Below are 24,245 nucleotides of genomic sequence, written 5' to 3'. Positions count from 1 at the left end.
TTTTAAACTGTACACACTTGTAACTAGCACGAATAGTTCATTCACTCTCAATTGTACTCAATTCCATCTGCAGGGCTGACAAGCAGCAGGCAACAAAACTAAATTTATTCATAGATCCAAAAATGTCAATAACGTGGAGTTTAATCTATAATTAGTCAATTATTTAAAGAGTTTAATTTCTGAGTTTGTTGTACAGGGGCATTATTCATTTTAAGTGTAGGAGTTTGGAATTTTAATTTTAAATTCGGTATTTCTTATCTGTCCCATTATTCTGTAAAACAGGATTGTTTATTATTCTACGACGACCAGTGCAATGAATCACATTCCCAATATAAAAATAAAAAGCTCTTTCTGATGCAATCTCATAAATATCCATAACAATTGACTATTCACTATATGCTTAAGAGTGAACAGCATGATTTGCAAATGTTTCAGATTCAGGTAACTTTGATGTCTGAACTTCCCTTCAGTCCACTTCTCAAGACACAAGAAGGATCATCAAGTATTTCAAGAACAAGAGAAAACACAGAACAAAATTCTGTATGAAAGCCTTTTCTTCCAAGATATTTTTTCTTACTACAAGTTTTACTCAACTTGATGGAAGGTTATCTGAAATTTCTTTCCCAAGTTGACCTTCATCCCCAAAACAAAAATACAAGATCATAGCAGCAGGACATTAAGATTGGTGAAATTTGATATCATTTTAAATTATTCACCTTTGATTGTTTCCATTTTTTGGCACGATATTTCTGTGCATCTTGCAACCAAGGAAGCATTATTTTGAACAGGCTAGCAATCTATTCCATGCCTGATGGTCGGAATTTTACATATAAAGTTTCTACCTGTCAAATCGCACGAGAAGACATTGGGTGCATGTGCCAACATCATCGCACCCTCATGTCATATTGGATGTGCATGCAAGTTGGAAGCTTTCCCCCCCCGACAATCAAAAAGCCAATATATATTAAACAGTTAGGATTTTACATTGCCCATTTGTTTTTTAAAGTTAGCGGGCTGATTGGCAAGGTGGCCTTTACTGTTAAGTTGCAATCTCATTCCAGGGTAGGATAAGGGTTATAGCTCAAATAAAATTAACCAATGCATCTGGGAACTGAGGTCTGTCTCTAATTGACACATTCATGGCAGTTTTTCTGCTGTTTTTGTTTTAAACAGATCAGTAGCTTTCTCAGACAGCTCCACTGTGGTGTTCCTCCTGAAGGAACACATTTGAAGTGCCAGCCCACATGTTCACTTTTCTCACTGCCTGCCCTCTTCCTGCCCTCCCTGGCAGCACTTAACCTTTCACAGAGCACTTTTCATTTGTGATGGCTGTTAATTGGCCAGCCAGCATAATATCGTGTTAATAAACCAATGTCAGGCGTGTTTCACATTCGGCGAGTACCCTGAATGTAAAATTCAGGTCATATTCTGTGGGGCAAGACTTCCTAATTTCAATATTGCCCAAGGGCTCATTTCCTTTTGCTCTAAGTTTAGACTCAATGTTAAGTAACCTGTTTAAGTAAAGTGAATTTATTGCTGTCAGCATTTTCAGTACATGGACTATACCACACAAATTTTTGTTTTTCTCCAGTGATAGCATACTTATCACAGTTGACTTATAATTATCTTTGTTGCTGCTCTCTGAACATTGAGGCAATTTAAATACAGCTTCATTACTGAAGCATATCAAATAAGAATACTGAAGCATAAGACCCTAAGAAATAGTAGCATAGGTTATTAGGCTCTTTGAATCTGATTTGCCTTTCAACAAGATAGTGGCTGAACTTCTAACTGAATTGCACCTTCCTGTACTATTTATATATCCTTTAATTCCCATAGGCCTCAAAAATCTATTGATCTTTGTCTTGAATATATCTGCACTCAATGACTGAGTATTCATGACTCTTTAGGGTAGAAAATTTTAAAGATTCACAACCCTTTGAGTGAATCCTCATGTTAATCGTAAATGGATAAGCCCATATTCTGAGAGTGACTCCGTATTTTTGATTCCCTAGACAGGAGAGACATTTTCTCAGAATCTACCCTGTCGAATCCTTTTCAGTATTTTATGTTTCAATTAGATTAACTTTTATTCTTGTAAACTCTGGGGAATAGAGGCCTAGAGTACTCGACTTCCCCTCAGAGGACATTCCTTTCATACCAGGAGCCAGTCTAGTGAGTCTTCACTGTCTTCCTTCTAGCACAAATATGTCTTTCCTCTGGTAAGGCGACTAACACAGCACACAGTACTCCAGGTGTGACCTTACCAATGCCCTGTATAATTGTAGTAAGATGCTTTTATTCTTGTGCACCAATCCCTTTGTAACAAAAGCTAACATATCACTTGCCTTTCTAGTTGCTGGTTGTAGCTGCCATGGTGCTTTTTGAGATTTGTATCCAAGAACATCAAGATCCAAAGCTTCACACTTTGCTACACTGTATTCTATCTTCATATTCTTGCCCACTTGCCTAACATATTTATATCTGTTTGCAGCTCCTTTGCACCCTCTTCACTGCTTATGTTCCCACCTAACCTCATATTGACAGCTAACTTGGATATGTTACATTCAGACCCCCCATGCAACTGCTCTTTTAAAACTATAGGATGCATGTTGCCAGGTCCAAGGGATTTGTCACCACTTAGTCATCATTATAGATTTCAAATAGCTGAGGCCCAAGTACTGGTGCTGTTTGTGCTATCCTACTAGCTACAGTCTGAAAATGTCCCATTTATTCCTACTCTCTGTCTCTATCCATTAACTGATCCTCAATCTATAATCGTTGTACCCAAATCCTATGAGTCCCAATTTTGTGCGATAATATCTTGGGTGGCATATTGCTGAATGCTTCTTAAAGATCCAAATACACCACACCCACTGGGGAGCTATCCTGATGCAATTCCCAGGCATTTTACCAAACCTCCTGACTCAGTTTGCACCACCTGAGGGCTGGTAAGATTCCACCCCATGCATCACTGCATGCTTGATTGTTCAGACATACAGGCTGGAATTCTCTAACCTTCTTGTTCTGGGATTCTTTGGTCCCGCTGCAAAGGATGGAGTTTTGGCAGAGTGCCAAATTCTCCATTCTTGGCGGCAGCAATTGCAGAATGAACAAGATCAGAGAATCTCATCTGCAGTTTACTCTTGAAATTAGAGAACGTTGATAGGCTTCATAGCATCAGACTGAAAGGAAATGAACAGCTCTGTATGTTTTAGATAGCAGAATATAAAAAAAAACAAACCCTCCCAGAAGTTTTAAGGTTCTCATTATTTTAATCTGAAGATAATTAGAAGGCATGGACATATGTAATGACAAATGGTAGTGCAGTAAAACCTTGAGTGAGTAAACTGTAGTTATTAAACAACATGCAACCACAGCTGTTCCTACATTAAAAGAAATTACAGAGTACACAGTGTAATTGTTAAACTTACCAAAAAACATGGGTATGTCAAGCTTGTCTTCTCGATCAACTTTTCTTTTAATCATGACTATGTAGATGGCGTACAACACTGCTCCTGTTAATGACCACAATGAGCCTACAATAAAATAAGAGTAGATTGCAGAAATATTAGAAAAAAATTGGATTTTAAAGAAGGTCTCATTCATTCACAGATGTCAGTTAAGGTCAGTTGGCTGAACAGCTGGTAAGTTATGTAGAGCGATGCCAACAGCGCAAGTTCAATTCCCATACCAGCTGAGGTTATTCATGAAAGCCCCACTTTGTCAACCTTACCCCTTACCAGAGGTCGGTGGCCCTCAGGTTAAATCACTACCAGTCACTGCCTTTGGTCATCTGAGACTATGGTGACTGTACCTCACTATTCATTTTAACCACTGAGATCATTCCCACACCAGAGGTTAGTCTTCAACTAATGCTTAGGTTGTGTGGTTCTGTTCCTAAACCACTGCCAATGCCAGTTTTATACTTGACTTTTATACATGCAAGAACCATCTCAATTAAAATAGTTAGCCATTCAGATTTTCTTCTATTCTCAAGCCTGCAAAACAGGTGTAATCATATTGGTTGTATGTTAATTGCTCCACTGATCAGTCAGTTCCACAGAGTTCAACACGATTAAATATTGGACATGATGTACAATAGTTGGCATATGAATTTCCATCAATTTTGTGGTTTTGCCCTCATCTAATTTCATGCCCAATGTTTCTGAGAAGCATTTAGCTTTGATAAAGTAACAGGTTAATCAAGGTGGTGCAAAAGATGTATTTATGGATCTTTGGAAGATATTCAACAAAGTGTGACATGGGACGTTTAATGAAACAAAAAATTGAAGCTTATGAAATTAAATAGAACACGGCAATATGGATACACAATTAAGCAAAGAGTGGGGAGGGCACTGAATATTTTTGCAGACATGGAGAGGTTTTGCTATGAGGTTCCTGAAGGATACTTTTCAATGAATAATTTTCATAAACAACTTAGATTGGACGTAAGGAGCAGCATTATAAAGTTTGCAGATCACACAATCGTGGCAAAATGAGAGTGATAAGGAATAAAAGGCCAGAATCAGTAATGGTGACCATGAAACCACAGATTATCATAAGAACCCATCTGGTTTATGGAAGTCCTTTTGGGAAGGAAATCTGTCATCCTTACCTGGTCTGGTCTATATATGATTCCAGACCTACAGATTGGGTTGGCTCTTAACTGCCCTCTGAAATTCAAGGTGGCTAACAACTATGTTCTCAAGAGATAGGCAATAAATGCTGGCCTTGCTAGAGGTACCCACAAGGAAAAGATTAGGCGTTGCCTAAATAGAAGCTTCCAAGCTGATGAAATATTTTGAGAAAACAAACCCTCCAGCCCCACTTGCCAAGCTGGATGGTTTCCCTTTGTGCTGTATGTTTCTATGATTCTAACTTGTCAATAATGCCAGACAGGTAGACTGTTTTTCAATTATTACAAAACTACTGAAGCAATGCGTGTTTAAGGTACAGGCTTGGATTGAAAAACATTGGGTAGCATACGCTAAGCAGAACAAGTGCCAAGTACTAATCATCTCCAAGATAAGAAGACCCAAGTAGCTCACAATGCTCTTCAATGAAATCATGTTTGCCAAATCCCTATCAGCCTCCTTCAGGTCACCAATGGCCAGAATCTTAATTGAATTGCCATGTCACGAGTAGGGTAAAGGATGGGTACTGTGTGATAAGGAGCTCACATCTGAACCTTAAAAGCCTTTCTTATATGACTCAAGTCAGAACTGCAGCAAAATACTTGAGAAGTTTGCCTGATCAGTTCTCCTGCCATTACACTCAATATCCACCCTCTCCATTAACATAATACAGTTGCTACGTGTATGATTTATTTATGTATGATTTATAAGATACATTATAGCAGCTCACCAAGATCACTTTGATAGCATTTCCCCAACCCCAGTGCACTCTATAACCAAGAAGTAGAAGGACAGCAATGTAATACCATTATCCCTAAGCTTGCCTGAAGGTAAACTATATCTTGATTTAGGCAGATATTGTTTTTCTTTTATCATTGATGGGTCAATATCCTGGAAGCCCTTAATCAATATAATTGTGATAATGCCATCAGCATTAAAAGCACAAGGGTTCATGAAGCACATTCATTATTTCCTTCTCGGTAAAGAGGGAAGAGAAATAAACAAGGTCTTGCACTGCTGCGATTAAATTAAAAACAAAGCTGCTGAATACTGAGGGTATTCAATGCAACATTTTAAATATGGGTATTGCTCTATATATAAGTACCATATGACAGTGGTGTTACTGGACAAACTACATGTCAATTTACCAAAACTCATATCGGAAAGCAGTGTTTGGGAACTTGATGCGAAACTTGAAATGAAAGCAGTTAATATTTCTTATTGCACAACTTATTTGCATTTCACTTGACCATTACTTTCAGCTTGTTTAGACATGGAAATATATTTTTAGAGATTCATATAAGAGGAAGTATCTAAAATTTAACTGAACTTTGACAAAATAACTGACATTAGAAAAAAAACTCTTGTATTACTTTTTTAAAAAAATTAGAATCATTAAAGTAATACAGGGCATATTGTGTTGATTTCCAGAACAGTTTTGATGAAATAATTTGTGCTAACTCATGACCTGAGATAGAGGGAGGGAGGGAGAGAGAGAGGGAGGAAGGGAGGGAGGGGGAGAGACAGAGGGAGGGAGGGAGGGAGGGAGAGAGAGGGAAGGAGAGGGGGAGGGAGAGGGAGAGGGAGGGAGGAAGGGAGGGAGAGAGAGGGAGGGAGTCAGAAGGCATAACAGTGTAAGGGAGCTAAGTTAAAAAGTTGTACAAAACAGCTGTCAGTCTAAAGTATGACACTAATCTTGTTACTTCAGTGGTTAATAGTAATTCTGTTCTTATACATGTTTGCTCTGGGAAATTTCTGTCAACTTCTCCAATAATGTGTTTGCAGTTTTCCAACAAGATGGGCAAAATATAAATCAAGATATTTTTAATTGACTTGAGAGGGGCACTGATAGGGATTTCTTCTGAGATTTTACGAGTTTGATTGCTGTTAGTCTGCAGAATACTGTCAAGATCCTATTCACTAAAGACAAGACATAGAAATTGCAACCCAGGCCATACAACCCAACCATTCCTTCAGGGTGGTCATGCAATTTCTATTTATTAACTAGCCTCTACTGTCCTTTCAAAGGTTGCACCTGGCAATTAATGATTCTCATTTTACTGATATGCTTGTAGTATGATACTGATGAAGGTTTACTGAGCTAAAGTGTCAACTGTTTCTTGCTGCACATATATTGCCAGATTTATGAGCATTTCCAGTATTTTCTGGTTTTATTTTAGATTTCCAGCATTTGCATGACTTTGTTCTCGTTTTAGGGTTACGCACTGTTCATTTGACTTTTAAAAAAAATCCCCATACTACTTCTTTGCTTCCCTTACCCTGGTCATAACTTCCTTATTTTCTTTCTGTTATTGTTTTTAAATAATACTTATTACCCACTCCCATGTTTTCTTGTTCAGTTTAGTTTATCTCTAACCATTTGGAAATATCTGCACTGTGACAGAATTATTATTGGGTGGAGAACAATTTCCAAATGGCTTTGATGAAATCAAAAATTTGTTCACTGTTACCACATTTAAGCAAAGAATCTTCAATGTTTAGACTGTAATTTTACATAATAATCCTGATACCATTTACATTACACAGAAAAACAAAAAATATACGAAATCAGAACAACAAACGGTAATAAAACAATAACATTGTTAAAACAGGAAATCTAGATTGAGGAGTTCCAAGGGTGGAGCTAACTCTTTAGTTGACAGACCTTTGTTATGACCTATTAATTGGCAATAGATCTGACCAAATTAAAAAGTTGAATAACTAAGAGGACTATTTTAGATTTCAAGCACAGGTAGCATGGCCCAAAACAAAGCATCCAGCAGAAGGCCATATACCATGTCAGATTAGCATAAGACTACCAAAAATCAATTATTTTAATTATTTAAATAAATAAAATTTATTTATTTGAGATTCAGGCAGAACAGACTTCCAAAAGCATTGGACTCACAAATCCATTGAGCTCATGGGGAAATTCTATGACTGAACATCTATAAACTTTAATCTTCTGGTATAATGATGGCATTTCTGATCCTGGAAACTTACCTAGGGATGCAACACACACTCCTAGGATGGTTGACGATATGTCCCACCTTGCTGTCACGTGGGCATTAAGGAAAGAAGAACCAGGTTGTTAGAAATGTGACAAATACTAAGCAATGTGGTGTTCATATGGACATGGGACAACATTTTGAGGATGCAGCTGCTGCAATTCAAATCCATGCAAAGCATTGGTGAAGATCAAAGTTTAGGGAATAGTACCTATACCTGGGCCATCAACACTTAATTTTAGTATTCAGCTAAACTTGTATATCTGTGCTGTCCTTTGTTATCTCAGCACAGCACTCTTCAGACTTAAAGTACTTTATTGCATTGCCTCAGTATTGCTTGTGAAAACTCTGTAAACTGAAGACACTCAAGCAGATAGGTGTTCGGCTGAAAATTTAAGAAGCGCTGGCAGTTTGCAGCTTCGTGGAAGCTTGGAGAAGGTGGCTGCATATTCTTCATTAGTATTAGCATACATTCATAAAAATAAAAGTACAAACACAACTAGAAATTAAATATATAAAAAAAGCATCAGGAGATGAAGCACAAATCATTGGAGGAAATAAAGCACAACAGCTGATTACAATCAACAGCTAGTATTAGCTTAATTTAAAGTTGAGGGCTGATCATTTTCTGGCATATTCATGATGAAATCACACAATCAATTACAGTGCCAATCATGCCTTGATTAGCTGGGGAATAAGTTCTGATGTATTAGCATATAAATTTGATTTAGTTGCATGCAGCTGAGGTGGTTTAACCTTGAGAAATTAGGACATTAAATGGGTTGTATTACAATATCAAATGCTGTAGGTAGTGCAGAAATAAACAGGAATTGTGTTATTGTTTGAATTCCATGACGATAAATAGATTAGTGTATCAAATAATTTGACAAAATTTCATTAAGGAAAATTTGGAAACATTGGTTGGCATTGTACACTGAAAAAAAAACATGGTTCTTGTGAGTTAGGTTTCAAATAGCACTTCGAGGTGCCCCATGAAAGTAATATTACACTTCTAAAAGGATGCAATTGTGAAACGGAGAGAGACTGTGTCTGAAGAGAGGGAACAATGTACAGTGCCATTTACAATGGGGGCCAGAAATGAAAGTCTTGGTTAGCATGTTAATGGAGTTCAGTAAGGGCGAAGTGAGAGAATGCATGAGGGGAAATGGGAGAGAAATTTCAGGGCTAGGGCAGAAAGGAGTCGAGGGAATAGTTTGGCTCACTCAGTGAGGATAAGGAGCATTGATAGTTGAACATAAATTTTAATATTAGTGAGGAAGAGATTTAGTAGCTCCTCCAACTTTGTTAGAAGAAGCCAAGTGAGACTGATATTTAAGGAGTAAAGAAGTCAGGTAGGTTAGGCGTGGGCGAGAGGGGAGATATATTTGCACTAAGGGGCGATCTGAAGCGGCCTCGTATCATTGGAGTCAAGTCCAATGATGGATGTCTCAACATTCCACCCAATGTATTGCTTTATTTGGTTCTTTATCCATACACAAACTGTTTGAGAAATGAATACTTTTTGGAATTCAGATCTCTATTTTCCATCCTTTCCCCCACAATCCCAGTTAACAAATAAGTCACTTAAAATCACCAAAAATAATGTTGCTATTCTTACTAATTGTTTTAATTTGTCCACAGATTTTATCTTCTACTTTCCACTTAAAAATAAGGGATTTTGGCTCAAGCCTACAAATTTAAAATACTCATTTAGGTGTATGACCTATAACCACATTGACTTTTCCTAAAAGTCTTTTTTTCTTCAGTTCCTGATACTGCATGCATTCCATTATTCACCAATGTTGACACTCTTCATTTCTTGTCTGTTCTTTCATAATTGTTTCATTGCAAGATGTATGTTCATTTTTCATTTCTTTTAGTGTGTCAAAAATAGGATCTTGCATAAATGGTAAGGTTTGTATTTAATTTTACTCTCCCCAAAAATTTGTACTTGAGGTATATAACATGGATGTAGGCAGCAATATGGAGAGCCTTGAGTGATGAACAGCAATATTGTAATCACCATAATCTAATGCACTCCTTGCGTTGTCATCAAAGCCCTGTTAAAAATTATGCTTGGCACAGTATCATGCATACATCAGAATGAGGTAACAATCTATTGAGATTACAACACAGGGCTACCAGGGCAGCACTGTGGCACAGTGATTAGCACTGCTCCCTCACAGGGCCAGGAACCAGGGTTCAATTCCTGGCTTGGGTCACTGTCTCTGCTGTGTCTGAATTTTCCCTCCGTGGCTGTGTGGGTTTCCTCCACTTTCCTCCCACAGTCCAAATGATGTGCTAGTTAGATGCATTGGCTATGCTAAATTCTACCTCAGTTTACCTGAACAGGCGCCAGAATCTGGCGGCTAGGAGATCTTCACAGTAACTTCAAAGCAGTGTTAATAGATCAAAGCAAGACTGTGGGGCTCTAACATAATCTGTTAAAAAATGGTGGGCAAACAGACAAATAACAGGAGCAAATGGCTCCATGAAAATCCCTAACCTGAGACAGAGATTTCAGCACCAGTATAAGGGACAGGTTGAAAAGGGTTAAGTATCTTCATCCAAAATGTCAAATGAGTGATGCTTTTCAGGCTGCTCTCAAGATGGTCTCCATCCAGCCAAATCGGTTCACTCCACATAACATAAAGTGGGTACACTCGGAACAGTGAAAGTCACAGGCTCTGACAACATCCCAGCTGTAGTTCTGAAGATCTATGTACTTGAACTAGCCAAGACTTTCCAATGTAGCTACGACATCAGCATTTGCCCAAGAATAGAAAATTGCACATGTAGATGCAATCCACAAAAGCAGGACAAATTTACATTCACCCGTCTTCTTCCAATTGTCAGCAAAGCAACTGAAGAAATAATCAATACAGTCATCAAGTAATATGCATTCATTAATAATTTGGTCACCGACTGGCAGTTTGAGGTCTTTCAGAAGTACTTAGCTCCAAACCCTTTGACAGCATTTACCCAGAAGTAGACAGACGAACTTAATGCAGAGAGGTGAGAATAATTGCTCTCAACAAAAGAGTATTTGATTCAGTATTTCAAGTGATCCCTAGCAAAGTTGTGATTTTCCTTTACTGACAAAAAGACTCAGTTCTGTCATCAGACTTGCTTGTGGTTAGTCGAAAATAACAATTGCTGTAGCACCAGGACTTGGCTGCAGAAGTTGCGAGACAACTTCAAGAATGACCTATAAGGTCATCAGTGAGTGCTGCTCACTGATATTCAATTGTTTTTGCTGGGAATGAGCATCCAGAAGGGTTTAAAGTGCTCGATATGTGAATCTCAACACAATTTAAGAACGGGCTGCCTTTCATGATCTCAGGATGTCCCAAAGTGTTTCACAGTCAATTAATTACTATTATTACATTGTCAAATATGGAAGTATATCTATGCAAAACAACAAAGGAGATTTATGTGTTTTTGTTGTGTTGGCTGAGGGATAGATTTTGACCAGCGATATTTCAAACAGTGCTGTGGAATATTTTATAGATACCTGAATAGATGGTTGGGGCCTTGGTATAACATCCAATCAAAAAGATAGCACCTGTGACAATGTTCTCAGTACCACAAGATGCTGTGCTCAGTTTCTGAACAGTGGTTGTAACCTACACGCAGGAATAAGAGTGCTGTCATGAACAATTTTAGATTTTATTTTAAAATATTTGAGATAATGTAGAAACCTAGTGTAGTTAGAAAATAGCAAGCTTAATTTGTTTACAGAAAATGCACTGTTCATTTTCTGATCAAACTTTTCATAAATTAAACAAGATATCACGCATGAAACAAACCCCACCCTCACCAATCAGACACCTTTTTGGTTTTCCATTTCCACTGAGCTTATTTCTCCACTTCATTGCTTACAAAAGCATGCCTATATCCCATTAACACCTGCCACAGACACTCTTTTTCATTTGTCTTCACTTTCCTCTCATTGTCACTTTCTTCCCTGTCTGTTTCACCTCTTTGCCCTTGCCTCCTCCTGCTCTGTCCCATTTCTCTCCTTCTCGCTCTATCTGTCTAAGGACAAAGATAGGGATTTGACTAATTTATTTAATTCAAATGTATTACTTTGGAAAAATGTTAAACTCAGAAGGTGCTATCTGGACAAGACTCTCAAATGATTGCCATTTAACTATGGCAAAATGAAAATTATGATCTACAATTTTTTTTACCTGTTGCGTGGAGTGAATAATTCTCACAGCAAATAGGATGAGTGAAATGCACTCATCAGTGTTCAAATAAGACTTGATTAGATAACTTGAAAGTTTCCAACTGATGTATGCAAAATATTTTATAGCTTTCAAAATCTAAACTGTTTAATTAAATTAATTGCAGTTTTATACATATTTGATTTGATTATAAATTTTTGGACGTGATTTGTGCACCATTCGTCTATCATTTACATAACTTGATTCTGTTTGGATATGTGCAAGTTTTCTTTTAAAATAAAAGCAAACTTTGCTGAAATCTTTTATTGTGGTAAGAGTAAACAGCATGCTCAAATGCTAATATGCAAAACAGCAAATAGATGAGGCATAGATGTGGGCCAAAACCACAACATTGAACTTCAATCAGGTTACAGAAAAAGAAACACGTCAAATTAAGGGGAAGTATGAAAAGGGAAATGTATCTTATAGCAAACTATAAGAGCAGCACTGATGGCAGCCCAGATGCCCTTTAGGATTCAGGAAAATGCTACAATGAGAGGAAATTGGGGAAGGGGGTAGTAAAGAAAAGAAACATAACTAACAAAGGTAAAGGATTGGTGATAAGAAAAAGGATAATTACAAAAGACCATTTCCTATATATGGAAAGAATGATAAGAAAATGAGCAGTATATTTTCTGTAAACAAATTAAGCTTGCCATTTTCTACATTGTGCTTCTTGCTCATTGCCTGTCTTTGGCCTTAAAGACTCAAGGAGACCCACATTAGAAAATATCTTGAAATTCTTGAATATGTCTGCCAATGCAGGCAATGAATAATAGGTTCAGCCAAAATCATACTGGCACTGAGCTAAGGTTCTGATTGAGATTTAATAGGAAACATAAACAAAATTACAGCTGTTTGTGTGACAGCTTTTTCATTTGTAAGGTGACACAAATTTCCTTGCAGAAATACTCAACATGTTATGAATCTATTCTCCATGCATGTTATTTATGTTGCCAAAAAAAACAACTAATTCCAATTCTTTGTCTCCTCATCTGAGATAGGGAATGAACAGGATCCCAAAGTCTGGTGGTATTTTCATATTAGCAACACATTTTGTACAAATTGTTCATTTTAGCTAACGAGAATTGATGCAAGTGGAAGAACTTGGTAGCTATAAAATTTTCTTTATTGTACTATTGTTGTTACAGGCTTTTAATTTATATTGCAGATATGTTTCTTATACTCTGGTTACATGTCGCTGAGAAAGAACAGTTACAATCCAGCTCATGTAATTGTGATTCAGAAGTGCTTTGTAGTAAGCATGTCATTATGACATCAGAGTTCTTTGTCTGTGTTTAGGAGTGATTCAAAGATGATGACTGATGACAAACAGTCCTGCAGCAGACAACAGCACTTCATTCTACTCATTTTCACTTCATTAAAGTTGGAATTTGTGCCAAACTACTTCAAATACTAAAAAATCATTTCTGGATTGATTGTGTCCATTCCTTTTGTTTATCTGCTTTATGTCCTCTTCAAATTTATAATATTTCAAAATTTATTTCACTAACTTGGAGACCAAAGCAGCACAGACGAAAACAGAGGTGCAAAGGAGCTGAGCTCTGCAGCTCTAAACTACTAAGTACATTTGAAGCCATTCTGAAAATCTCGAGAACATAAAGCTGGGCGGAATGAAGTCAGAGGCCTCCCCCAAGTTAAGGGTGGGTATTATTCTTATACTATTGGGGACTATAGGCATAGCTCATTCTGTAAATTGTGTGGGACTTATTGGGTGGGATTTTACGGTCTTGCTCATTGCAAGACGGTAAAATTCCACCTGAAATTAATGGATCTTCCCATTGTCCAGCCCTCGCCAGTTCTGATTCCTGTGGCAGGTGGGACAGTAAAATTCCAGCGATTATCAAGGTGCCCAAGTTCAGTTTCCACCTTCTCCATCAGGGAGTATGTAACGGATTGCTGAAGTATTTAAGTGCAGCATTGGGGTGGATGTAGATCTTGGTTTTTGCCGCTTTTATTTTTTTCCAATCCTTCTTGGAAAATTCCAGGGTATCACCGATAAACTTTGTACAGACCCTGTGCCTAGCTTGAAGATCTCCAACCAGTTTAGCCTGATCTGCTGGAGCAATCCCTCCCAAGGCTTGGCCCTTGCCTCAAGTGGGAGATGAGCTGATTGTTGCCCTTAAGTCACTGGGGTCATTGTGGTGCCTTTTATTTGGAAAGCTTCCCCCCATGTAACTGGCTAGTCTGGCCTTTGCGTCATCTTAGCTCAGGAACTGGATGCCTGTTTGGAGGTGCTTCTCTGCTTGTTCCCTGATAAAGGAGACCACAGCCTCCATATCCACTCACTTTCAAGGGATGATCGTTCGTCAGTAGGTCTACCACTACTATTATAGAGGTGACTTTTGTCATGATGAATTGATTGAGTTGCAATGTCTCTGTATCAAAAAGTGGGTATACCTGCATGGTTTGGCGAGGTACTTGGCCTTGGCTTCTTTTGCCTATTCCTAAAATTTCACCTTAGCTGTGCCCTTTCACAATATTTGCAATAGCCCATTGTCTGGCATCCACACCTCTCTGGAATACATTCTCTTGAATTCCCCACTATTCTTGTGACTGTCAATGCTTTTCCTTGACTGCCTGGTGGTGTTATTAGAGCTCCAATGTTGTCAGGAACTGCCTAACATCATATTTACGCAAACACTCTCCATTGAGGATTTATTACATATGGCCCTCCCCATAATTGGAGGACATTGCTGCATGACACCTTCTGTAGCTTTTGAGCCCCTATTTTGGTGTTTTATAGAACCCCTATAGTACAGAAGGAGGCCATTCAGTCCATCGAGTCTGTACCAACCACAATGCCACCCAGGCCCTATTCTCATAACCTCACACATTTACCTTGCTACTCCCCCGGATACTAGAGTCAATTCAGCAATCAACCTAACCTGCACATCTTTGGATTGTGGGAGAAAACAGAGCACCTGGTGGAAACCCACGCAGACACACGGAGGAAGTGCAAACTCCACACATACAGTGACCTAAAGCTGGAACTGAACCTGGATCTCTGGTGCTGTGAGGCAGCAATGCTAACCACTGTGCTATCCTTTTCCAGCAATAGAGCTGTTTCGATGCCTTTTTTAAAACTCTGGTTGGGTTCTGCCAATAGCTTTTTTTTGGGTAATCAATTTATTTACGCCGCATAACAATCTGTCCCTCAACATTTTAGTTAGAGATGTCCAAATTCACAAGGTTCTGCGAATTTTCTTATCTTGGCCAGAAATTCAGTGACAGGTTCCTCAGGCATTTTCCCTGCAGTGTTAAAGAAGTATCTCCAAGCAGTATCTCCAGGGGACTTTGGGTATAGTGGTTTTTCAGTAAGTCTACTAGCTCATTTAAAATTTCAGTCAGGGCCATCTGGATAAATCAGATATTTTAGCCATGTGGAATGTCGGGGCCCCACATGGTATCAACGAAATAACTTGTGTTTCCTTCAATGTTGTTAGCTCGGAAGAAGTAATGCATGTGTTTTGCATTTTGGGCTCAGTCTTCCCCGCTGGTATTATAGGGTTCAAGTTTCCCAAGAAGAGGCATAACTGCTTTTCCTTACTGGAGAAGAGTTGCTTGTTCTCGATTGCGGAGGTTGTCAGGAGAGAAAAAAAGCTTTTACTCCTTGTTGCCAATGGAATAATTTTGGTAAGCCCACTCTTCCATCACCAAAAACCCTTCAATGATAACACAAGAAAGAACCGCCCCCACCACTTACAGCATGCAAGGCAAAACCCAGGGACCTATAGAATCCAGATCTGAGTTGAAAGAACGGGTTTAAACCCCTGCACTGCTCACTTCCCATTCGGTGAGCCTTTGCCTATTCAATAAGGGATTCATAGTGCACAAAGCCCATGGGAGATCTTTGCCCTTTGTGGCCATCATAACAATCTGTGCAGCTGAATATCATAGTGTGACAAATTTAGCTTCTCAGCCATCAGGGAGCTCTGGTTCACTGTTACTTCAGAAATATCTTTCAGGCCAAACACTTTCTTTGGTGTAAAAAAAATTGGATCTTTTGGCTGCATTGTAATTTTAACTTGAATCTTGTATTACTAAGAGCACTCAAAGTTACATAAGTATTGTCATTAGAATGGCCATCAGCTCAGACCAGAAAAACTGTCTTCACATCAGTCACAAACATTTTGACCATGATCAAAGATGTGCTACTCATACAAAACCAGTATGAAGGTTCATCTTTGGTAATTATTTTGGAGGCAGTCATCTCTTTTTCAGTATGATCCAAACTCCTCTGTACTTGTTTTTCTAACGGTAAGAATGTCAGCAATGATGTTGCCAAAATTCTTTGATCTGTATCTAAGTGACAAGTCCTGATTGGCAACTGAGTTTGATTGGCAGATACTAAGAAAAAAACGAGACAGAAACTTGGAAGTTATATACCTGATAGTCTAACATCTGTTGCGAGAAAGCTATAATTGGGGACTGAGTAAGTGAGCATTTGGGATAAATTTCTACTGATCAGAACGAGGCAACAGTTTGGATTTGACAGGTCACATCCAACAAACTAAATTGTATTTTTTGAGGAAGTAATGCAAATGATAAAGGGAAATGCCTACAGATGCAGCTTATGTAAACCTCTACAAGGAATTTGCTAAGGTTCCACATAAGAGACTATTAAATAAAATTAACACTTATGGAATTCACAGAATCACAGAATCCTACAGTGCAGAAAGAGGCTATTCGGCCCATCGAGCCTGCACCAACCACAATCCCACCCAGGCCCTATCCCCACATATTTACCCACAAATCCCTCTCTAACCTATGCATCTTGGGACACTAAGGGGCAACTTAGCATGACCAATCAACATAGCCCATGCATCTTTTAGACTGTGGGAGGAAACCAGAGAACCTGGAGGAAACCCATGCAGTCACAGGAAGAATGTGCAAACTCCACACAGCCAGTCACCCGAGCAGGGATTCGAACCCAGGTCCCTGGACTTGTGAAGCAGCAGTGCTAATCATTGTGCTACCGTGCCACCCAAAATTGTTTGCATGGCTATGTGATTGGATAAACAATAGAAGACAGCAGGGTGGGGTAATAAATATACACCAGAATTAGAAGGAAATGATTAGGGGTATCTTTAAAGGATCAGTGATGGAACACCAATTATTGACTATATTTACTCATAATGTAGCTAACACAACAGAAAGCCATATGTCCAAGTTTGTCCATGACACAAAGATTGTGGCATAGCAAGTAACAGGACAAAGGAGCAAAACAAGTGGAAGGAGTAGGCCACTGGATCATTCCAGACTTCTATCATTCAACCCGATCATGGCTGATCTTCGACCTCAACTGTACCTTCCCACACTAACCCCTTATCCTTTAGTTTCCTCAACCCTTCCAGTAAATAAATATGTCGTTAAGTCCTAAAAACTGACCCCTTAATCCGAGGTCAGGAATGTGCTGTATTCTAGCTCTCAGGTATGCAGATGATGATTGTACAAAGTATTGACAGAGTGGGAGAAACTGTGGTAGAAGGATTTCAACATCAAAAAGATGATCCATTTCGACCAAAAAAGTTTAGTCGAAGTAAATAGTGAAAAACTAGGCACAGTAGAGGTCCATTTACACAGATTTCTAAAATGTGGTAGTTGGGTACAAAAAGTCATCAAAAAAGATAATGGAATGTAATTAGAGTATACAGTATAAAGGAGAAAGTTTTATTATAGCTATATCAATCCTTTTACTTCGAACATACTGGGAGTAATGTTAGTATTCTAGGAGTGCTTCTTAGAAAGCTTTTTTTGGATTTGGAATGAGTGTAGTGCAGATTCATTAAAATATGATCAGGGATGCTGTTGTTCCTTTGTTTAAGAAGAGTGGGAAGAATAATCCAGGTAATTACAGGCCAGTGAGTCTGATGTCAGTGGTAGGGACATTATTGGAGAGAATTCTTCGAGACAGGATTTACTCTCATTTGGAAATAAGTGGACGTATTAGCACGAGGCAACATGGTTTTGTGCAGGGGAGGTCATGTCTTACTAATTTGATCAAGTTTTTCGAGGAAATCATGAAGATGGTTGATGAAGGTAGGACAGTGGATGTTACCTAAATGGACTTCAGTAAGGCCTTTGACAAGATCCTTCATGGTAGACTAGTGCAGAAGGTGAAGTTGCATGAGATCAGAGGTGAGCTGGCAAGGTGGATACAGACGTGGTTCGGTCATAGGGTAACAGTGTAAGAGTGCGTTTCTGAATGGAGGGCTGTAACAAGTGGCATCACTCAGGGATCAGTGCTGGGACCTTTGCTGTTCGTAATATGTATAAATGGTTTAGAGGAAAATGTAACTGGAATGATTAGTAAGTTTGTGGATGACACAAAGGTTGGTGAATTTGCGGATATTGATGAGGACCATAGGATACAGCAGAATATAGATCGGTTGGAGTCTTGGGTGGACAGATGACAGATGGAGTTTAATCTGGACAAATGTGAGGTAATGCATTTTGGAAGGTCTAATACAGATAGGAAATATACAGTAAATGGCAGAACCCTTGACAGGCAGAAGGATCTGGGTGTACAAGTATACAGGTCACTGAAAGTGGCAACGCAGGTGGAAAAGGCAGTCAAGAAGGCATGCAGCACGCTTGTCTTCATCAGCTGGGGCAATGAGTTTAAATATGGGCAAGACATGTTGCAGCTTTACAGAACCTTAGTTAGGCCGCACTTGGAACAGTGTTCAATTTTGGTCGCAACACCACCAGAAGGACGTGGAGGCTTTGGAGAGGGTACAAAAAAAATTTACCAGGATGTTGCCTGCTATGGAGGGCATTAGTTATGAGGAGAGGTTGGAGAAACTTAGTTTGTTCTCACTGGAACAATGGAGGTTGAGGGGCCACCTGATAGAAGTCTACAAGATTATGAGGGGCATGGATAGAGTGGATAGTCAGAAGCTTTTTCCCAGGGTGGAAGGGTCAATTACTAGGAGGTAGTGGTTTAAGCTGCGAGGGGCAAGGTTTAAAGGAGATGTACAAGCCAAGTTTTTTTTACACAGAGGGTGGTGGGTGCCTAGAACTCACTGCCGGGGGAGGTAGTGGAAGCCGATAAGATAGTTTTAAGGGGTGTCATGACAAATAAATGAATAGGATGGTAATAGAGGGATACAGTCCCCAGAAAGGTAGGGGGCTTTAGTTCAGTTGGGCAGCATGGTCAGTGCAGTCTTGGAAGGTCAAAGGGCCTGATCCTGTGCTGTAATTTTCTTTGCTTTTGATCTTTGTTCCTTTTCCTTGGGACATATGTTAACAAACAACTTGATTGAAGGTTTCAGAATTTTGAAATAAACTGATAGGCTAGAAGCTTTATCTGTTGCTGGGAGAATCTAGCACAACAGATAATCTTAAAATCTGAGCCAGGTGATTCAGAAGTTAGGAAATATTTCTCCATGCAAAGATGGTAGAACTGTGTGGAAAATTACCCCACAGAAAGCAGATGCCAGATCAATTAATAATATAAAATCTGAGATAAATTTTTGCTAGCTAAGACAGGTGGAAAGAGTTAAGATAGAGATCAGCCATGATTTCACTGAATGGCAGGACAGACTCAAGCAGAACGTGCCTGTGGCTGAAACGTTCGAGACAGCGATCGGGCCAGAGATTGTGTGTAACCCATTTTTGATAAATAGTTCAGTGGACAGAATTCTCTGAGACATTAAACAATAATCTACAGTTAGCGTTTCAATCTTGGAGCGAGTAGCCTCGAGCTCTACTTTGCAGGCTTTGTTTCAGAACAGAAAGAGTGTGAGGTTAGATTGAAGCCATGTACATAACCTTTGCCTAGCTTGAGACAGAGAAGGAGTATGGTTTCAAGCACTGTGGTGCAGAGTAACTTGCATTTTATTATACAATTAAATTAACAATAAACAATACGAATAAAACTACTACTTAGTTAAAAGTCTGAGTGCTGGTCTTCTCTGAATAATATTCACCCCATTTATTGAGGAATGGAATACCATGTGGCAGCACATGTTGTATTCCAAAAGTCCAGCAAAAGCACAAGAGTCCAATGTTGCAACTTCAGAGTCACTCATTATTCACATAGAAAGTGGGTAGAAAAGCTATGCTGTGGATTATATGTGAAGAGAGTTCAGCTTATGCAAGTTGCCAATGATGTTGTATCTGAGAAACTATTTAGCATAAAAAAAATTAAAATGAAATCTCTTATCATAATTGGCAGCAGTTGGACTGAATTCATTTCGGTCTTGGGAAGCTTGTACTCCGACAGACGCTATGCTTGCTGAGCACAAATCTTTATAAGACATTGTGCAAGCTTCAATTATGAAGAAATAAGTTTCTGCAGTTATGTCTTTTAAGTTCTTATAACCTAAATTCATTAGTTCCAGTATTGTAGTAAGTTGTTGAAGGTCAATCATCTTAGTCCCAAGACTTTGCTGCAGGAGATCCTCAGAGTGGTGTTCAAATCATCTACAGTTACGTCATCAATGATCTTCATCATAAGGTGAAGTAAGAATGTTTGTTGATGATTGCTCACGGTTCAACACTATTTATGACTCCTCAGATACCGAAGCAGTTTGTGTCCATATGCGACAAGATCTGGGCAACGTTCAGGCTCGGACAAGTGCTAGTAATATTTACGCCCCAAATTTGCCAGCAATGACCCTATCCAATAACAGAAAAACTGACCATCACCCCATGACCATCACTGAACTGCTTTCCATCAACATCCTGGGGTTATCAGTGATTATACACTGAACTGGACAAGCCACACAAATACTGTGACACCAAGAGTAGGTCAGAGGCCGGGAATTCCGTGGCAAGTTACTCACCTTCTGACATCCTAATGTCTGTTTACCATCTACAAGGCACAATTCAACAATGTAATGGACCACTCTCTACTTGTCTGAATAAGTGCAGCTCCCGCAACATTCAAGATGATCAATACTACACAGCGAAAAGCAGCCCGTTTGTTTGGCATCCCATGTGCTACTTTAAACATTCATCCCCTATCCACTGATGTACAGTGGCAGCAGCATATCTTGTACAAAGTACACTGCAAAAACTCAAAGGATCCATTGATAGTACTTTCCAAACCAGTGATTCCTAATACCTTGAAGGACAAAGACAGGAGAAGCATGGAAAAACAATAACCTGCAAGTTTCCCTCCAAGCCACACGTCACCCTGACTTAGAACCATTCCTTCACTGTTGGTCGGAAGGAAGTTCCAAGATTTTGACCCAGCAACAATGTAGGTGTACCTACATCTTACGGACTGCAGTGACTCAAGAAAGCAGCTCACTAGTTTTGTAGTGATCTCAGTGGGTTTTAATGTACTCTTTGTAGTCTAAAATAGGTTAGCTGCAAGTCTTTATTAACTACTAGAACTTTTTGCAAAGATATAGTAAAGGGTACAAACTAGGAGCTGTCTCCATGCTTGCTAGTATACCTGGCACTGTCCATCGCTCAACTGATCCTGGGCGTGGATCATGGTGTGGCAGCACAGTGGTTAGCACTTCTGCCTCATAGATCCAGGGACCAGTGTTCAATTCCAGCCTTGGGTGACTGTTTGTGTAGAGTTTGCAAACTCTCTCCGTGTCTGTATGGATTTCCTTCAGGTGCTTTGGTTTCCTTGCCACAGCCCAAAGATGCGTAGGTTAGATGGATTGACCATGCTAAATTGCCCCTTAGCATACCAAGATATGTAAGATGGATTAGCCATGGGAGATGTGCAGGGAAGAGGGCCTGGGTAAGATACTCTGTTAGAGGGTCAGTGCAGACTTAATGGCCAAATGGCCTCTTCTGCACTACAGGGATTCTATGACTTTAAGTGCTCTCTTAGATAACTGTGTAGCCAGTACTGTTCTCAGTCCAATATTAATCATGTATGTACTGGACCCTTCTTCCTCCAATGTATTATGTTAACGAGATTATAGTTTATCTTGTCTTATGCTATTACTATCATATATTTACATGGTCATTATTATATTATCACAGCCCAATATCACTACTCAATCTCCCAAGTTCTTAAACTAAAACGATTGTGTAGTCTGGGGGCCTAATAACCACATCTCCTTAGCATTACTGTTGGAGGGGTGGTAGGATTTGTCGCTGTTGTTTCTTACAGTTAGTCTGGAGGTTGTTCTGGGTATCTTCCTTGATATCTCCCTATTACGTAGTAGGGATGGGCGTCTAGGGATGGGGAGCAGACTCCTTCTGTATGTCTTGATTGTGCCCTCTGCTGTGCAAACAAAGTAGGAGCTAGGTTGATCATTATCTTTTCTAAAGAAAAAGATAGTACCTTCTCTCTCGAGGTCTTTAGACAAGACCTTGTTATCCTGCTGAAATTGTGACAACTCATTGGTGTAATACCTTCTATTTTAGGAGGAAGCTTGATTGCTCTTTTGCTTGAATACCTTGGTAATCTTTAGTTAACAACTGTGGTCTGAATATTTCTGCAGGATTGAAAGTTGTATGCACAACTTCCTGCCCATCAGGAGTTTGGATGGGGGTGGGCCACATTGTAAAGGGGTTACCCTGCATGTCAGAAGTTCTGTGGCAAAGTCCTCATTCTTATTCTGGAGGACTTTCAGCCTTTCCATTTTACTGAGGGCATTTCAGGGAGCTGGTGCAGTGGTGGAAGCCAGATGTGGTAACAAAATGCACAGAACCTTCACTGGAAAATTGAGAGTCGTTATCAAATATACATGATCTTCCCTTGAATGCCGGTGCTTGTGAATAGCTCTTTTAGTGCCTTTGTGACTGCCTCTGTGGCAACTGCTTCATCCTCTGCACTTGGTGATCCCAGGAGTATTTTTTGAAGGATCTCGGGGACTGTAGGGAGATTGGTTCATCGTAAACCTCGAGATCATCTATAAAATTGTAAAATGTTTTTGTTGTGTGACCAGGTTTTTATGGTCCCTGTTTGATCTCTGCTGAGGCCATCATTGTTAGAAGGTGATACACTCTTCATTGCACAATTGTTCCGGACAGACCTTTTGGAGTTAATCCATGGTCACTGGCAGGTGTCTCCTTATCAATTGGGAGTACACTTCCAGTTGTTCAATGAGGTTGACATCCTCTTTTATCCGGAGGCCCATTGTTGTCCTTCAAAGTGTACATTTTACTTTGAACGTATGCTATCTTGGAGGCAAATCTCATGAGGTACAGTTAAAAGCTCTGGTCTCAGGGAGGCATCTTTGCTCACTCCATCCTATTGTCATGGTTTATGATCAGTTTTGATTGTATCTTGAGGCAGATGATATTGTCTGAAGCTTCTCACATGCCAAGTGACTGTAAGAGCTTCCTTTTCTATGACGGGATATCTCATCTCCGTCTCCACTAGCCCTTGAGTTGTATTCAAGTTGGCAACTTACATTCAGTAGTTCCTGGAACAGGGTCTCGCCGAGACCTATGGACAGAGCAACCACATCTATGCTGGTCGACAAGGCTAATCTTAATGACTAAAGTTTCAGTGGAGAGCAACATCTACCCAATGTAAATGAAAACTTTCTCTCAGGCAAGCCCCAGCACTGTGCTTGGTCTGTCTTAAGCAGATGTCTCAATGTGCCCGTGACATGCGCTAAACTAGGTAAAAACTTTGCGATCTGGTTCACCATCCATAAGAATTGCTGGAGGTGTGGAATTGAAGATGAGGTTGGGAACTCACTGACAACTCTGGGTTTTTGTGGGTCTGCTGTGATGCCACTATTGCTGATGATGTGGCCCAGGAATCGGCGTTTAGGAAAACTTGCATCTGTCATTCAGCATCAGGCTCCTACATTTCTGGCACCAATGTGATCCCATATGGGAAGTCATTAAAGCAAAATGGCTGAACAGGGTAATGAATGTTGTCAACAATCTGGACACTTCATGACAAAATTGCCAAAAGCCACTGTTTGCATTCAGTTTTGAAAATACTGTGCTCTTTGAGAATTTAATTATGCTTTTGTCCTTTGAGAACATGGGATGTACTTCTCTGGTTACAGCTATATCTGGTTGATGCACATACAGATGGATCCATTACGATTTGGAACTGGGATCAGCCAGGTACACAATGCAGTTAGTTGTCTGACTGGGGTGGTGACTCCAATGCTTTTCATCCCATCTAGCTGCTGCTGCCCCTGCTTCCTGAGTGTGTCATAGAGGTTTACAGCATGGAAACAGGCCCTTTGGCCCAACTTGTCCATACTGCCTTTTTTTTAAAACGATTAAGCTAGTCCCAATTGCCCGCATTTGGCCCATATCCCTCTATACCCATCATACCCATGTAACCATCTACATGCTTTTTAAAAAACAAAACTGTACCTGCCTCTACTACTACCTCTGGCAGCTTGTTCCAGACACTCACCATTTGAAAAAACTGCCCCTCCGGACACTTTTGTATCTCT

The 24,245-nt window shown here is 39.6% G+C and overlaps 1 protein-coding gene across 6 annotated transcripts in view; it reads right to left on the bottom strand.

Moving 5' to 3' along the window:
• The window catches only part of LOC145350242 (solute carrier family 35 member F5-like), an 87,910-nt gene that overhangs the window by 25,773 nt on the left and 37,892 nt on the right, over nucleotides 1-24,245 (bottom strand). For 5 of the 6 annotated variants that reach the window (XM_080199304.1, XM_080199309.1, XM_080199307.1 and 2 more), the window contains 2 exons: nucleotides 7,641-7,691; nucleotides 3,435-3,539 (listed from right to left, as the gene is read on the bottom strand). In XM_080199304.1, the coding sequence (XP_080055430.1) occupies nucleotides 3,435-3,539; nucleotides 7,641-7,691 (156 nt within the window). The remainder of the gene's footprint in view (nucleotides 1-3,434; nucleotides 3,540-7,640; nucleotides 7,692-24,245) is intronic. The other variant, XM_080199308.1, reaches the window with a different exon arrangement.

This window comes from Carcharhinus amblyrhynchos, chromosome 11 (assembly GCF_965287045.1).
Source record: "Carcharhinus amblyrhynchos chromosome 11, sCarAmb.v2.hapA, whole genome shotgun sequence".
Taxonomy (NCBI): domain Eukaryota; kingdom Metazoa; phylum Chordata; class Chondrichthyes; order Carcharhiniformes; family Carcharhinidae; genus Carcharhinus; species Carcharhinus amblyrhynchos.
The sequence above is the reverse complement of the archived record's forward strand: the minus strand, read 5'-3'. Positions and strand labels throughout refer to the sequence as shown.